Source organism: Carassius gibelio, chromosome A14, assembly GCF_023724105.1.
Source record: "Carassius gibelio isolate Cgi1373 ecotype wild population from Czech Republic chromosome A14, carGib1.2-hapl.c, whole genome shotgun sequence".
Classification (NCBI taxonomy): domain Eukaryota; kingdom Metazoa; phylum Chordata; class Actinopteri; order Cypriniformes; family Cyprinidae; genus Carassius; species Carassius gibelio.
The window spans coordinates 18,058,254-18,073,735 of NC_068384.1; the positions used below are offsets into that span (position 1 = coordinate 18,058,254).

The following is a 15,482-nucleotide window of genomic DNA, read 5'->3' on the forward strand; positions in this document are numbered from 1 at the left end:
ATCATATCTTTAATTTTATTACACATGGTTTTGAAACAAACTAAATTCACATGTCAAATGAAACACGGATATCCAGACAGTTTATGTCATGTATTCAACAGCTCTAGAGTCCTGCGTGCATCACTTTAAGCAAAATAGTCAGAGGCCTGAGGCAATTTGCATGATTATATGTGTGTATATCTGAGTGTAAATATGTCCATGAACAGAGCTCTTCTGTCAGAGACACTCACTCCTTCACATCTGAAACACACAACCTTAAAACATCAGGTAAAAGACTATATTTTATTAGCATTAGTTATTTTTCTATAAAAGAGAGAATGTGTGTGTCATTTGGGACTTTGTTTTAATGCCATTTGTAATAAAGCTATAAATGAACACAGCAATCTTTACTTTTATAGAAGTTCCTATACATTGTAAAAATGATCCTTTGTTGTAAATTTAATTAAATATAAATTTCAATATCTTGTACATAGAGATTGGGTATGTTTTACAAAAAAATACTACTAATATACTGAATATTACTAAATACCAAATACTAATAATACCACAATGCACTTTTAATTCAATGGCACTTGCGGCTTCTTTGTAACTGATTGTGGAATTTATACATTATCATTCTGTGAGAAAACTGTTAAATTGTTAAAGTAAATCATACACTATTTATATGTTCTTAGTTTCTTAAAAATGGGGAAATATGATAGAATTAAGTAAGAGCAGATGTCAAATGACATAAAACTCCCATCATATTTCTGTCTTGATTTTGAATTTTTGTATCATCCTTCTCTCATGTCAGGACAATCGATCATGAGAGGGTTTAGCAGAACTCTGCTCATCTCCATCTGTCTTCATCTCTGTGAGTATTTCAATATGCTCTGCTCTCAAGCTAAGACACTTCAGCTTTATTAATTATAGTTTTATACTGTACAGTACTTTACACAATGACAAGATGAAAGAATTGTTTCATGTCGGAAAAAAATGAAACCTAACCTGAAGTCTGCTATCGCTCAGTCAGTGAGAGGCATTTATTGTCTGTTTTCATTTTCATTTTAGTGAAAGTTTTAGTCATTTTGTAGTTGCTGTCTTTTTTTGTCATTTTATTCGTTCATATATATATATATATATATATATATTTTTTTTTTTTTTTTTTTTTTTTTTTTTTTCTCTCTCTTTTTTTTTTTTTTTTACAAAATGTCAATATATTTTTATTCATTTTTTTTAACTATAAACTTAGTATTTTAGAGAAGTGCCTTGTTTTATTTTTCCAGGTTTTTTTACATTTTATTTTTAGTTGAGATTTATTTAATTTCAAGTAATGAATATGCTTTTAGTGGTTTTAGTTTCAGTTATAATTAATAATAATGACAATGGTGAGGGATTAAAAGTTATCTTACACGAGGATGGAACATTTAACCATGTTTTGAACCATGAACAGTGTTGGGAAGGTTACTTTGGAAATGTAATAGGTTACAGATTACAAGTTACCTTATTTAAAATGTAATAGTAGTGTAACTTTTTCAATTACTTTATTGAAGTAATGTATTACTTTTGGTTACTTTTTGATTACTTTTCAAAATGTCTAATGAATGTATATTTTCAACCGTTAATCATTTTCAAACATCTGCAGGTTTAACCTTACAGTAGTGCTCAAAACTGTCAGACTTTCACCATCCTTCATCACTTGAATTAAGATGAGCAAATTTGAACACATCCACCACAAAATCAGACTTTAGTACTGCCTTTTACTGTGAGATTGATCTGAAGTTCAATGCAGATTTCAAATCATAATTTTTTTTTTACTGATACTGTTATCGAAACCAAAATTTTGCATAACATGAAACACTGCATCTAACAATAATTGGGGAAAAATATTTAATTAAAAAATAATAATAAATAAAAGCAAATACATCAACTCAGATACGGTTATCTAATAAGCATAAATCCTTTCTGTGTACTAAACTCCTGAAATAATGGTGTGTTTTTTTTTTTAACATATTGTCTCTTTGTATATGATATGATGGTAGTTTCTCAGAATAAGTCAAATGCTCATGAAGTGTTTGTGTGTTCATGTACATTTAAACACTGCTAGCATCAGTAGGCCTATGTAAATCAAACCACATTTCTGTGCCATTAATTTCCATGAGAGGTGGACTACCTGGGAAAAATATTTCGGGCTGGGAAAGCTCATACAAACAAATTCTGAAACATGGACAAATTTTGTTTGAATGGACGTGACATTAAAAAAAAAAAGGTTTAAATCTTTAAGTTGGGGACATCCAAAATAATTAAAAGTTCTTTCCTGAACTACACCTTCACTTCCATTTTTCTTTTTAGTCTCTTTATTTTGCCCTAATATCTACAGTATTTCACTCATGACTTTAATGCTCAAGATTTAACAAAACTACACTTTCTAAATTGCACACATCAAAGTACATATCTAACAATATCTTTATAGAAAAATTCTAATACATGAGTAATGTTCATCCCTTACAATAATTAACCATGCTTTTATTATAGTAAAAAGTACAGTAACCAGGTTTTTTTTTTTTTTTTTTGCAAATGGATTACCATTTGTACCCGTAGATCTATGATGATTTTCAAGTGCAAATTCTTAGGCTCACAAAGATTTTGGGAAACTCAGCCCAGACTGTGTTTCCGCATCGCAGAAATGTATTAATTATAGGGCTGTATGTCTCCGAGTAGTCATTGCAATTTGGGAAAGAAATCAATTAAATCTGTATGTGGATGTGTGTAAATATTCATATGTAATCCCCTTTGTAATCGTTAACATTTTCATAAGTAACTGCAATTTAATTACACATTTTTTCTTAGTAACTGTAACTGATTACAGTTGTATTTATTTTGTAATTAAATTAACTTAAAGTAACTAGTTACTCCCCAACACGGACCATGAATTATATGAAATAACTACAAAAGGAACTGACTAACTGTATACACATCAATCACAGACATCACCAACACATGCTTGTGCCATTGTTTTCCCACCAAAATAATGTCACTTCCTGGAAGATAATATCAGAAATAAAAGTGTCTCAGGATATTGTCAGTAAGAAACTGTCATTTTTTTATTTTACGATAAAAGACAAGTAAGAAGAGGTAATCAAGAAAGATTGAAAATAAATGATCAGTTCTTCAGGTTATGGAAGTTCACCCCATGATAAAAGAATACAAACATGATCTTCATTTAAAAATTTTGTGAGGTCAAAACTTTGTCCAGTATATTTTATCGTCTTTTTCTCTCTCAGTAGGTGAAGGCATTGGACAACCTAAAGCATGTGATCAGTCTACGTGTTTGTGTGATGATGAACCTATAGGTAGAAATATGTCAAATGTATTCTGCATTTCACAATTATCACTTTTCCTCAAAGTTCTGAGATGTAAACACAGAATAAAAAATTTAAAAACAAACAAGAATTGCAAATTATAAACTAAAAATTGCATGAGAAAAAAAGTTAGAATTGCGAGATATAAATTCTGAATTCATACTCTTTTCCTTAAATTCTTAATTTCCTTAGAATCTCACACATTTCTGTTTTTTGTTTCTACCAAAGGATAAAAATAAAAAAGGTATTTCTCTTTTTTATTGACAAATTAAAATGTTCACAATTTCAAATTTATTTCAAAGTTTGTCACGCAATAAAAAAAACAAACAAAAAAACAACAACAACAACAACACATAATTCAGACATTTTTCTTATAACTGACTTTATATCTCACAAGTCTGCATTGTGAGGTAAAAAGTAGCAATAACCTTTTTAATATTTCTATCCTATAACAGAAACAAGCTTCCATACTAATCAGGAATTTCTGAAAATATAAAAATACAAAATAAATCATCAGAGAAAAATATTCAGCTTATGAGAATGCATTAAATCTTTTCCAATTCTCCTTTCCCCAGAAGTTCTGCAGAACTGCACGATAAAAGGTACACCTGCTGTGCATTAATGCCTGAAACACTGATCAAATCAGTGCTGTTAGAGATTAAGGAAATAACTTAATCTGCCAGACATCATTTGTAAAACGATGAACTGTATAATGACCTTTGATCCTTTGCTCTCCTTCCCAGATTTTAATGTGACCATCTGCCCCTCCTCCACCTCAGTTGAAAGGGATTCGGACTTGACTTTGACCTGCATTCATAATGTTCCCAACGCCTCCATCAGCTGGCTAAAGGACGATGTGTTACAGCAAGTAGAAGATAATACAAAAACATTTCATATCAAGCGCATTAAGAAAACCTCAGTCATCAGCTGCAACGTTAGTAGCATGTGTGGGAGCTTCAACTCTACGATAACAATTGATGTAAAAGGTGATTGTACTGCTCAGTATTTCTGACTGACTCTTTCTGTGAACCATTTGGTATAACATAGTAATATAGTAAATGTAGTAAAATAAAAAAAATAGGATGGGTGGACAATCTTTCTAACGTCACACTTGTTTTTATTCTGCTGTCAGATGGTGATTTTATGCTGGTTTTACTGATCTGTGTTGGAGCAGCAGCTGCTCTCCTCATGCTGTTTGCACTAGTCATGAAGATCAAGCTCAAGAAAGGACAAGGTACATTTATCTCCTTCTGCAAATAAACAGACGCACGTTGTCTTACTGTGTTTCATAACATCACTCTCTCCTCTCTCAGCTCGGAGTCAGGCCAGGAAGAGACAAAGACAGCAGAACCTGCAGAACTTCGACAGCACCGTGAACACCGTCAGCAGCTATTAATGAAAGAGAGAGCGTTTCTGCCGCTGAAGCTCCTGAATCAGAGCCCTTTCAGTTCTACTCTCAAAAACCATTAGACCCACATTCATGTTTCTGACTTGCATACATTTCCATCCATTTGGATTTCAGTTTAACATAAACTAATCATTTAATTTTCAACATGAACTCTATGGACTTTTTTAAACTTGCTTTAGTTATGTCTGTTTGATAAATGATTTGGTGTGAAGTTGACTCGTTGGCCAGAGGGCTTTGGAATGGAATGGCTTGTTTTTTTACAGGATCACATCGGATCTCTTAACAGTAATTTACCAGTAAAGACTGTCTGTGTGAAAGGTGCCTTTGTGTTATGGCACCTTTTTTAGTCAGTTCTTTGACATATGGGTGATTCTTGGCTGATTTTTGTAAATTAGTTTTAGTATTTTCAGAGAGATGTGAGAGAATATATTTATTTATTTGTTTATTTTGAGAGAAATCACAAATGAGAACATCTTTATTGTTCCTTTTCATTGCAATGAAATTAAATAGAGAGCGAATTGTGACTCTTGTTTACTGTATTGCTTTTGCTGGTGTTATCCTAAAAGAAAGACTCCAGTATCTCACATCTTTACAATAATTTCAAGATTTGAGAAGATACAAAAACTTGCATTAAAAAATAAGAAATCTCAACATCACCTCAATCAACTTTTTCCATCAAACTTTCCCAATATCAAATAATCTAATCTGTACATATTCAATTTTTCTTGCATGTCACAATTTTGACACGTTTGTTTGTTCATGGGAACAGGTTTGGAGAAATGTGGCATTACATCACTTGTTCATCAATGGATCCTCTGCAGTAAATGGGTGCCGTCAGAATGAGAGTCCAAACGGCTGATAAAAACATCACAATGCAAGTGATTTACACAATCCAGTCCATCAGTTAACATATTCTAAAATAAACGGCTGTAAGTGTGTTTGTAATAACTTCCAGCATTATGATGTTTTTTTTTTTTACTTTAAACTGTCGCTTCTAGCTAAAATGAGTCCATAATCCAAATGAACACTTCCTTCAGTGAAAAAGTTCATCTCCTGTTGTCTCTCACATCAAAATCCCCCAACATACGGCTGTTTGTGAACTGTTTGACCTGTTTTAGCATGTAATTGGTCCTTGAACTGTGCATATTTCTCTCCTGATTCAGATATACTGTATATTGATTAATATTTTAGCTTGATGTAACAGTTTGAAGTTAAAATCATCATAATTATGGATTTATTTCTTACAAACGCAACTTTTCAAGATGTCAATTGATGGACTGGAGTCATGTGGATTACTTGTGGATTATTGTGTTGTTTTTATCAGCTGTTTGGACTCACAGTCTGACGGCACCCATTCACTGCAGAGGATCCATTGCTGAGCAACTGATATGATGCTACATTTCTCATCATTTAGCAAAACTCTCTACATATTGGATGACTTGAGTCAATTTTCAGCAAATTTCCATTTTTGTCTGAACTATACCTTTAACCTAGTAACAGTACTAAGTTAGCAGGGTTAGTAAGTCACTGTGATTCCCTTCAGCATCTACAGCTGGAGATAATTCGGGTAAAGTCTCAGTGGGGGTGGCGAGGTGAGAGACACTAATTCTTTCTTTTCTAATCCTCCATTCTGCAAGTCTTCTACACTCACTGACAGAGTCCAACACAAGCTAACAATTTTAGCTCTCTTTCACACTAACAACAGCTGAAGATGAGAGAGGGATTGTCCGCAGTGGTTATCGTGATTTAATTATATGTTCATAAACCTGCATTGACAACAGAAGAATGTAAGAGAACCGGGCCGGGACAGAAGTCGAGATGGGGGAAGCTCCAAAGGTATGTTTGTGTCTTTCTCTGTAGTAGTATGACCACAGTACATTTGAGCTGTGAGTAAATGAGTAATCTCTGCTATAATTTACACCAGATTACATAAGGAGGTTTTGGAAGAAGAATGCATTAACTTAATGGATATGCAAATGTAATTTCATTTGGATTCAGCATCTGCCAAATAAACATAAACATAGCATCTTCAATAATCTGGATAAATTCTGTCACTTTAGGTTTGAGTTCTTCTTGTCTATGTTCTGGGATGATTAGCATTGTCTTATAAAAAGAAAGGGGCCTAAGCAATCAGCGCTGGGTCACGTGACCCAGATAAATCTCATTACTGTAAGCCTTAACCACATGAATGAGACCTGGCAGACCAGTGTTACCCTGAGAAGCTCTGTCTGATTACAGTGCAATAGTCACCAATTTGACTGCTATACTTTAAACTGCAGCTTTTTCTTAAATGCATAGAGCTAGAGTAATATTAATCTGTTTACCCCAGAATGAGGCTTAATCAGTGCTTGAGAAAATACCCCTGCATGCTTGTCTCCTTACTGCTTCGATGTAGAAAATGATGACCATTTTTATGAGGCAATGTTGCATTTTATATAATTTTTTTATTGGGCAAGAATCATTATTACTCATAAGGGTAAGGATTTAAATTAAAACAGTCTTGCTTTGTTATAACTGAAACATGTATAGTTTATATTAAATTTTTGAAATTTTTTTTTTCATCTTTTATTTCATGTTTTAGTAAACTTGTTGTTTGTTGTATTCTGTTCATTTTTACACACACACACACACACACACACACACACACACACACACACACACACACACGCACACACACACACATATATATATATATATATATCGGTATGCTTGAATAATGCAGGTCTTTGTGCGTTTTAGGGTTTGCTCTCTGTGATGCAGAAGCTGAAGGGATCCACAGAGCTGGAGCTCAGGATAGTTCTGTTGGGTCTGGACAACGCTGGTAAAACCACATTGCTCAAGTGTCTCGCCTCGGAGGATGTGAACACCATCACACCAACACAGGTGAGTCTAAATACACACCAAACCAGCCCTGCTGAAAACCACATAACCTACATAACCCAGCAGGTTTAGGCTTGTGGAGATCTTCTGGTTGAGTTTGCAGCTTATCCTGGCCAAGAAATTCACTTAGACAAGAAGAAACTGTCTGACTGACATAAAGTTTCGAACAGAACCTCATAAAAATGAATGATCCGGATCACTTCTTAAAAACAAAGGTTCAAAAAGGTTTTTGATTTGCAAAGTATACAAGTTATTTTGGGTGACGCTGACCAGTAACATGTCTTCAGGGCTTTAACATCAAAAGCGTGGCCTCTCACGGGATGAAACTGAACGTGTGGGACATCGGAGGACAGAGAAAGATCCGTCCTTTCTGGAAGAAATACCTGGAAAACACAGATTTATTGGTGAGAAGTGACTGCATTCAGAAAGAATGCACAATAATATGAAACAAATGCCAATGTTTGCTAACTAACAAGTTTGTTGGTTCATCTGTAGGTTTATGTCATAGACAGCGCTGACAAGAAGCGCTTTGAGGAAACAGGATTGGTAAGGCAGGAAATCATATGCAAATACAATTCCTAAAATGTTCCCACAGGTTAAAAGCAGTTTGTTACTTGTATGTTAGCGGTACAGGGTACAACATATCGGGGTCCAAAAGTCTGATACTTTACTCAAAATCTGTTCAAACCTGCACATAAGCATACAATTTTAGGATTTTGTACATTTAATTAACTAAAAGTTGAATCTATCTTTCTATATATCTATCTGTGTAATTGCCCACTCAGTGTTCCTGTCACGAAACTATGTAAATAAAACAGCCCAGCAACAACATCTCACCCACTGTCACCTACATTTGCTTCAGGAAATTTAATATACTCAAATTAGAAGACAGAATAGCAGCATTTGACTACAGACTTTTGGAGGCCACTGGATATAGTGTGACTTATATTTGAATGACCGTGTTACATGTGTGTCTGTAGGAGCTGTCAGAGCTGACGGATGAGGAAAACCTCGCAGGCGTTCCCATCCTCATCTTTGCGAACAAGCAGGATCTGGGTACTGCGTCTCCGGCCAGCGAGATCGCCGAGGGGTTGAACCTGCACACGTACAGAGACCGAGTCTGGCAGATCCAGGCCTGTTCGGCGGTCACAGGAGAGGGTGTACAGGTGAGGGCCAGGAGGGGGCGCTAATGGGTCAGATATAACCAACTAACTACCAGAAAACAACTAGTACTGTACTTATTACATTATAGCAGTCTGCAGGCACCGTCTAAACCTCCCTACATCTTCTCTGTGTATTTTCAGGATGGTATGAATTGGATTTGTAACAACCTCGTCAAGAAGAAATGATCCTGTCTGGACAAGCATGTAACATCTCCTGCACAATAACCAGATGATTTACTTGTAATCAGTACAATAAGCTCAAAAGGCTCCAAAGGTGTTAGCATTTTCCTTTAAATCCACTGTTTCTATGTTTTATTGTAAAAGAGTAATTGATTTAATTTTTTGAACATTTGCCTTTAGTGTCATTAGTTTTAGTATGCCATACATTTCAGATTTCACGATTAGCCTACTGAGGGTAGGCTACGAACTTCAAAATGACTAGAAAACAATTAGAAATGGGATGCATTCTACAGTCTCTCACAAACAGTAACCGCAATCTGTTTTGTTTGGGTTTGAAGATAAATCTTGGCTAATGTATTACACTGTACTTTTGAACTGCCTGTTGATAATTAGAGGATATCATCACAGATTTGGTGTAGCAAATTAATAAAAAAATAAAAAAAAATACACATCAAAGTAACTTATTACATTTATATTGTCTTCGAAACAGAACAATTTATAAAGTGTTTATATTTGTCACATATTTGACCCATCATATTCTATGGATATAGTTCTCTATAGTTCATATAGTTTTGTCATTATGGATAAAAAATAGTCGGTGACAGAAAAATTGAGTTAAAGAAATAATTAAATTAAAGCACTAAGTGAAAATAGAGATTCTATTTTGTTTAGAATATTCTATTTATTTATGTTAAAATAGCAGGATTTTCTGCTATTTATAGCAATTATCTGCACCACAGTATTGTTGTACATCATAAAACAGTATGCAATAAAAACTTATTGTGTGTAATTTTTTTTATTTCAATTCAAATTCTTAAATGGATGCCAGCTTATTGGGACAATACACCCTAACCCTACCTTTTACTTTATTTTCAACTTTTTGATTATTTCCTTCATGTTTACTGAAAATAAATGCTTTTCAGATGTGATTTGCAATTTGAAAAGGGAGGAAAAAAGTTAACAAAAAGGGGGATTCAAACCCTGGTAAATCGTGTCAAAAAGATCACTTCTGTAATATTGACTAGCCCAATCAAACGTTGGTGGGCGGAGTTAGTGTAGATAACCTCTGCCAACAAGAGAGGCTATTTGCACTTAGTGTAAATAAATAAAGGAAAGGAAATGCAGTATATTTGTCATCATTTCACGTCACCCTCATGTTGTTGCAGACCTGTATGACTATTTTTCTTCAGTGGATTACAAAGGAATTTATCCAAGATTAAGTATCTCAAGCAAATGTGTACTTCTTCTTTTTATTTATTTATTTATTTTGACTCAGTATGTTACAGGTTTCTTTCTTTCCATCCAGCAGATGGCAGCAGAAAAATCGGTAATGAACACAGAAATCAGCAGGTGTCTTTCAATCAGCAGACAAAGTGCTATAATTATGCACTTTGCATGACAACAAAGCTCTCCAGCCGTTGACAGACACTGACACATGTGCCGTATTTAACCCATCTGCCTTTTCAGATGACACCAAAACACAGATGATGAAGAAAAAATACAAATTATAATCGGTCATGATCTATCTATCTATCTATCTATCTATCTATCTATCTATCTATCTATCTATCTATCTATCTATCTATCTATCTATCTATCTATCTATCTGTCTATCTGTCTGTCTGTCTGTCTGTCTGTCTGTCTGTCCGTCCGTCCATCCTTCTGTCTATCCATCTATCCCATAAACCCATAAACACTCACTCCTGCATCTCATCTCAACATAATTGAATGGACATGCTCCATGAGCTCTAATAACAATAACAGACTCATTCTTATGTTAATTTCTAATCTATCTGCATGTCGCTGATGTCACGTTAAAGCTCTCATCCACTCAGTGAACGTCTCTATGGCAACATCGCCTGCCTCTCCTCCCTCCTCTCTCTCCATCCTTTCTTAATTTCTTTGTTTCTTTCATCCTGTCACATGGAAGCGTTCAGTGAGCAGCTTCTGTAAGGCAAACACAAGTGGACTGATCTTCAGAGAGGTCAGACAGGAACACTTTTCTACAGATAAGAGCGGACAGCAGTCTCATTCGACTGGGTGAGTCTCTTTAATTCTGCCTCCTGTCAAACTTTTAGTTATGAGAGAGCCTCTGGAGACCAGGAAACAAGATTATGCATCATTTCTTAGAAATAGGCTACAATACATGCAGATTTTTGACTGAGCCATTCATTTGGGTGCCAGTAGTGCAACCTTGAATCAAAATTGACATTTTCCAACCAATTGACTAAATGTCATGTGCTGTGAAGTATGGTATAGATTATATTAAAGAACATATTCTATGTAGAAATAAATAGATCATTTGAACTTCCTGTTTATCAAGAAGTACTGGAAAATCTATGCTTTCAATAATAAGAAATATTCCTTGAGCATTAAATCAGAATATTAGAAAGTTTTCTGAAGGATCATGTGACACTGAAGACTGGAGTAAAGATACTGAAAATTCAGCTTTGCATCACAGGAATAAATTACATTTTACATTATATTCAAATAGAAAACAGTTGTTTACATTGTTATAATATTCACAATATTGCAGTTTTAACTCTATTTTGTATCAAGTAAATGCAGCTTTGGTGAGTAGAAGATAAAAACATAAAAAAATCGGTCTTCATCTCTACAGCAGGTAACTGATAATAACTTACCCATAATTCCCCTCGCCATCATGAGTGTGGCACACTTCAGCTCGGAGGCGTCGGTCTACAGCAGTGAGAATGTGACGTCTGCGGTGACCCCGACATTCAGCCCTGGGTCTCCATCTGAAGACACGTACACACACGTTCACACTATCCTCATAGTCATCATCTTCTGCATCGTCTGCTTCCTGCTCTTGGTGGCGTTCTTCTACGCCTTCTGCCTCCACTGCACGCTGCAGACGTCACCCAAAGACGGGCGGCAGACCTCCGGCTGCAGTCTGGACAGAGAGGACACCACCTTCAGGTGCAGTTCCTCCAGCCCCTCGCTGGGAAACACCATCTGAGAAAGACTCCAGATCCTGCTGGAGAAGATGTCCTGCTCAATCACTAGTGTTTTTTTGTTTATTTGTTTTAGGAATATGAGCATTTATTAACTCATTTAGTATTTTAAAATAATAATAATAATAATAATAATAATAATACATATAAAAAAGAAAAGAAAACACTAACGCGGTTCTTAAGTTGGTTATATATACAGTATATATATATATATATATATATATATATATATATATATGTGTGTGTGTGTGTGTGTGTGTGTGTGTGTGTGTGTGTGTGTGTGTGTGCATTTTAAATAAATGCTGTTCATTTCAACTTTATATTCATTAACAAATCCTGTAATAAAATGTATCACAGCTTCTACAAAATATTAATCAGCACAACTATTTTCAACACTGATAAAAATCAGTAATGTCAGCATATCAGAATGATTTCGTAAGGATTTTGTGACATCTTGTGTGCTGCGCAAATCACTCCGCCCAAGTAGCCACTCCGCCCAAGTACCATTAGCTGTGCTCCTACGCCTAGTGAGAATTTAGTTCCCAGTATTTATACGATTAAAAATGGTCTCTGTCTCATATAGCCTTGTTATTTGTACATGCTGTGACTATACAGATCACAACATGTAAATAGGAAAATGTTTGCATTATTTTGTCACTTATTGGGATTACTATGCTAACAGTATCCATTTACATCCAGTCTTTGTGCTAAGCTAGGCTAGCGGTGGGTGCGTCAAATAACACTTACAGAACGCACAGAAATTAAAAAGATATGTATGGACTTATCTAACTCTGGGGGATACTGTGAATAAGCTAAAGTCCCAAAAAGTCGGAGTGTTCCTTTAAATGACGTCATGACGCAGTTCCATCTTCTTATTCTACTACTGTTTTATGGTAGTTTTGGCAAATCAGCGTAAAGCTGCATTACCACTACCTGCTGATCTGGAGTGTGGAGTGAGCATAGATTTGGAAGACAGACACAAATGTAGTTCCGTCGGATAACGATGGCACTTTAACCACAAAGCCAAAGCATTATTTCTAGAGTCTTCATCCACACTGAAATGTCCAAGACATTACATTCGCCTGAACACGCATGTTTAAACCTCACTGAAATGATACAGACATGAGTTTCATGATAGGTAAAAAATAAAAATAAAAATCGATAGCCCAAATGCACTGTAGTTCGCTTTGGATAAAAGTGTCTGCTAAATTAATAAATTAAATTTTCAATTTTAATTTCAATTCAAGTTTTCTGGCAGGACCAATTTATTTAGGGACCTATTTCACCATTCACTGGCGTGATCACTCAAAATTCATCTAAAACGCAACTGCCCTCGTGTTTTGACGCAGGACAGCAAGTGTGAGTAAAATTTATGTTGCCTTTTTAAGACCGTAATACGAAAAACAGGCAAGTGAATATCTTTATTCACTTGGATGCGAATAGCACATAACTGCTATTAACCCATTTGCTTGCAAACATCGCCAACGGCCCCACTTTATCACCGTTTCACTTTCACAGCACATTAAACATCACTCTCTTACTTGATCTGGACAAACCATGCATCAATTGAAAGTCAAAAGACTTTAGCTTCGATATTTGACCAATGTTTCGATAAACGTCATTTCAGTGACAGTTATTTAGTAATTTATGTCAGGAAAATGATTCAGATTCCTGAACGGTAAACATCGAAGTGTCAGCTCGTGTACAAATGTTGATTATGTATCTAGTCAGAAAGAATCATGAGCAGAAACATTTTTATCTTGGTTGTGTAATTTCTGTCTCCATGCCAAAAATGGGAGGTGACTGATAAGGGGTTAAATAAACCAAAAACGTATAAAAGTTACAAACCCCAAACTTATACACTTTTAACATCATTCAGACAGGTTGATAATAAAGCTTTATCACTTTATATGCAACCTCTATTCTACTGGGCAAACTGAGATGATTATTTTCAGCATAAATAATATAATGCAGCATAAGTGATGTGTGAAATTATTGAACCTACTTGTGATCTACTGAAATATAATGAACAACGGTGATTAAATGAGTCACGCTGTCTCTCCTGCTTTATTTCACATCACTTTGAGGAACAAGTTAGGCAGTACAGAAAGCAAAAAACACAGACACAGAGAAACACACATCGAAAATTTCAGACAGGCCAAAAAGAGATCTGATGAGTCTTGTGTCTAAACGGTATAATGCAGTAAGCAAGATCTCAGTGTTTGTGAATGCAATTTGCAAGTTTTAAAAGATCACTAACTGTGGTATATAAATTTATGCTATTTTTCTGCTTTTCTATCCGTGACCATTTAAAGCTGATAGTAACTCTCATATAATGCACATACAGTATGAAAGCAGTCAGGAATGTATAGCACCACCTACATACAACATGCTATGGGTGAAATTCCCCTTACAGGAATTACATCATGCAACTATAGAGCCCCATTGCTTAAAGGAACCATTTAGACAACTTTACAGCTCAATTCTCTGTACAGAAGAATTACTATACAATAAGTGCTTTAACAAGACCATTATACATGCATTATATCTGTTATATAATATATATGTATTTGTTTTTACAAGCTGAGAGGAAAGTTCATATGATTTCCTGTGGTAGTGGACCATGTCACGGGTGATTTTGGCAGCTGAAGTGGAGAAACCTGAACATTTCATTCTTAATGAATTCAATGACTCTAACAGCAAATTTGCCGTCAGGAGCACAAACTAAATACTGAATGAGTCTTATGAACTTAAACATGTTCAGGTCATATTTTACCCCAATAAAAAAAAAAAAAAGCAAAACCATTTAAAAGTTCGAGGTCAGTAAGATTTATTTATTGATTTATTTATATTGTTTTCTTAAAAAAAAAAAAAAAAAAGAAAGAAAAAAAACATTAAAGGGACACATTAAATTGATGAAAACTGACATTTGTAACCTTTCTATTCAGTCTTAGCACAAAGGCTTTTAAAAAAAATTATAATTTAAAGCATTTTCTAATATTAAAAATTTATTTTAAATTGTTACAACAGTTCACAATATTACTGATGTTACTGTTTTTTTTTTTTTTTTTTTTTTTTTTTTTGGGTTAAATGCAGCTTTGGTTAGCAAAATAGACATTCAAAAACATTTACATTGCTATTTTTATACATCATGGTAGTATTTGTTGCACTGCTGAATTTATGCAGATTTTACTTTTTTTAAATCATTGTTTCCATAAAGAATGATTTGAATTACTGAATTAGAATCTGGTGGAATGTGCATAACTGCCATACAAATAATGCAATGAATTAATGAATCAATGAAAGAATAATAATAATAATAATAATAATAATAATAATAATAATAATAATAATAATAATGATAATGATAATAATAATAATAATAATAATAATAATAATAATAATAATAATAATAAATAAATAAATAAATAGGTATTATTTTCTCCATGCAAAACATTATTTTATTTTTCCTTTTGATTTTGGGATGAAATATGACCCTGTCATTCATTAAAAAATAATAAATAAAGTTATCCGTCAA

General features: G+C 34.2%; 1 protein-coding gene across 1 annotated transcript; it reads left to right on the forward strand.

The window, feature by feature from the left end:
• The first annotated feature begins 6,342 nt into the window (after window positions 1–6,342).
• On the forward strand, window positions 6,343–10,096 carry LOC128027709 (ADP-ribosylation factor-like protein 3). Its single transcript, XM_052615528.1, has 6 exons — window positions 6,343–6,585; window positions 7,489–7,632; window positions 7,917–8,033; window positions 8,125–8,175; window positions 8,610–8,795; window positions 8,934–10,096. Exons 1-6 carry the CDS (start codon window positions 6,568–6,570, stop codon window positions 8,976–8,978), a joined length of 561 nt encoding a protein of 186 aa, XP_052471488.1. The 5' UTR covers window positions 6,343–6,567; the 3' UTR covers window positions 8,979–10,096.
• The last annotated feature ends 5,386 nt before the right edge of the window (window positions 10,097–15,482 follow it).

Excerpts from the sequence above, each read along its gene's own strand:
- LOC128027709 (XM_052615528.1), top strand. Across the intron at positions 8,034-8,124 it reads TGGAAAACACAGATTTATTG|GTTTATGTCATAGACAGCGC; the intron begins GTGAGAAGTGAC and ends GTTCATCTGTAG. Across the intron at positions 8,176-8,609 it reads GCTTTGAGGAAACAGGATTG|GAGCTGTCAGAGCTGACGGA; the intron begins GTAAGGCAGGAA and ends GTGTGTCTGTAG.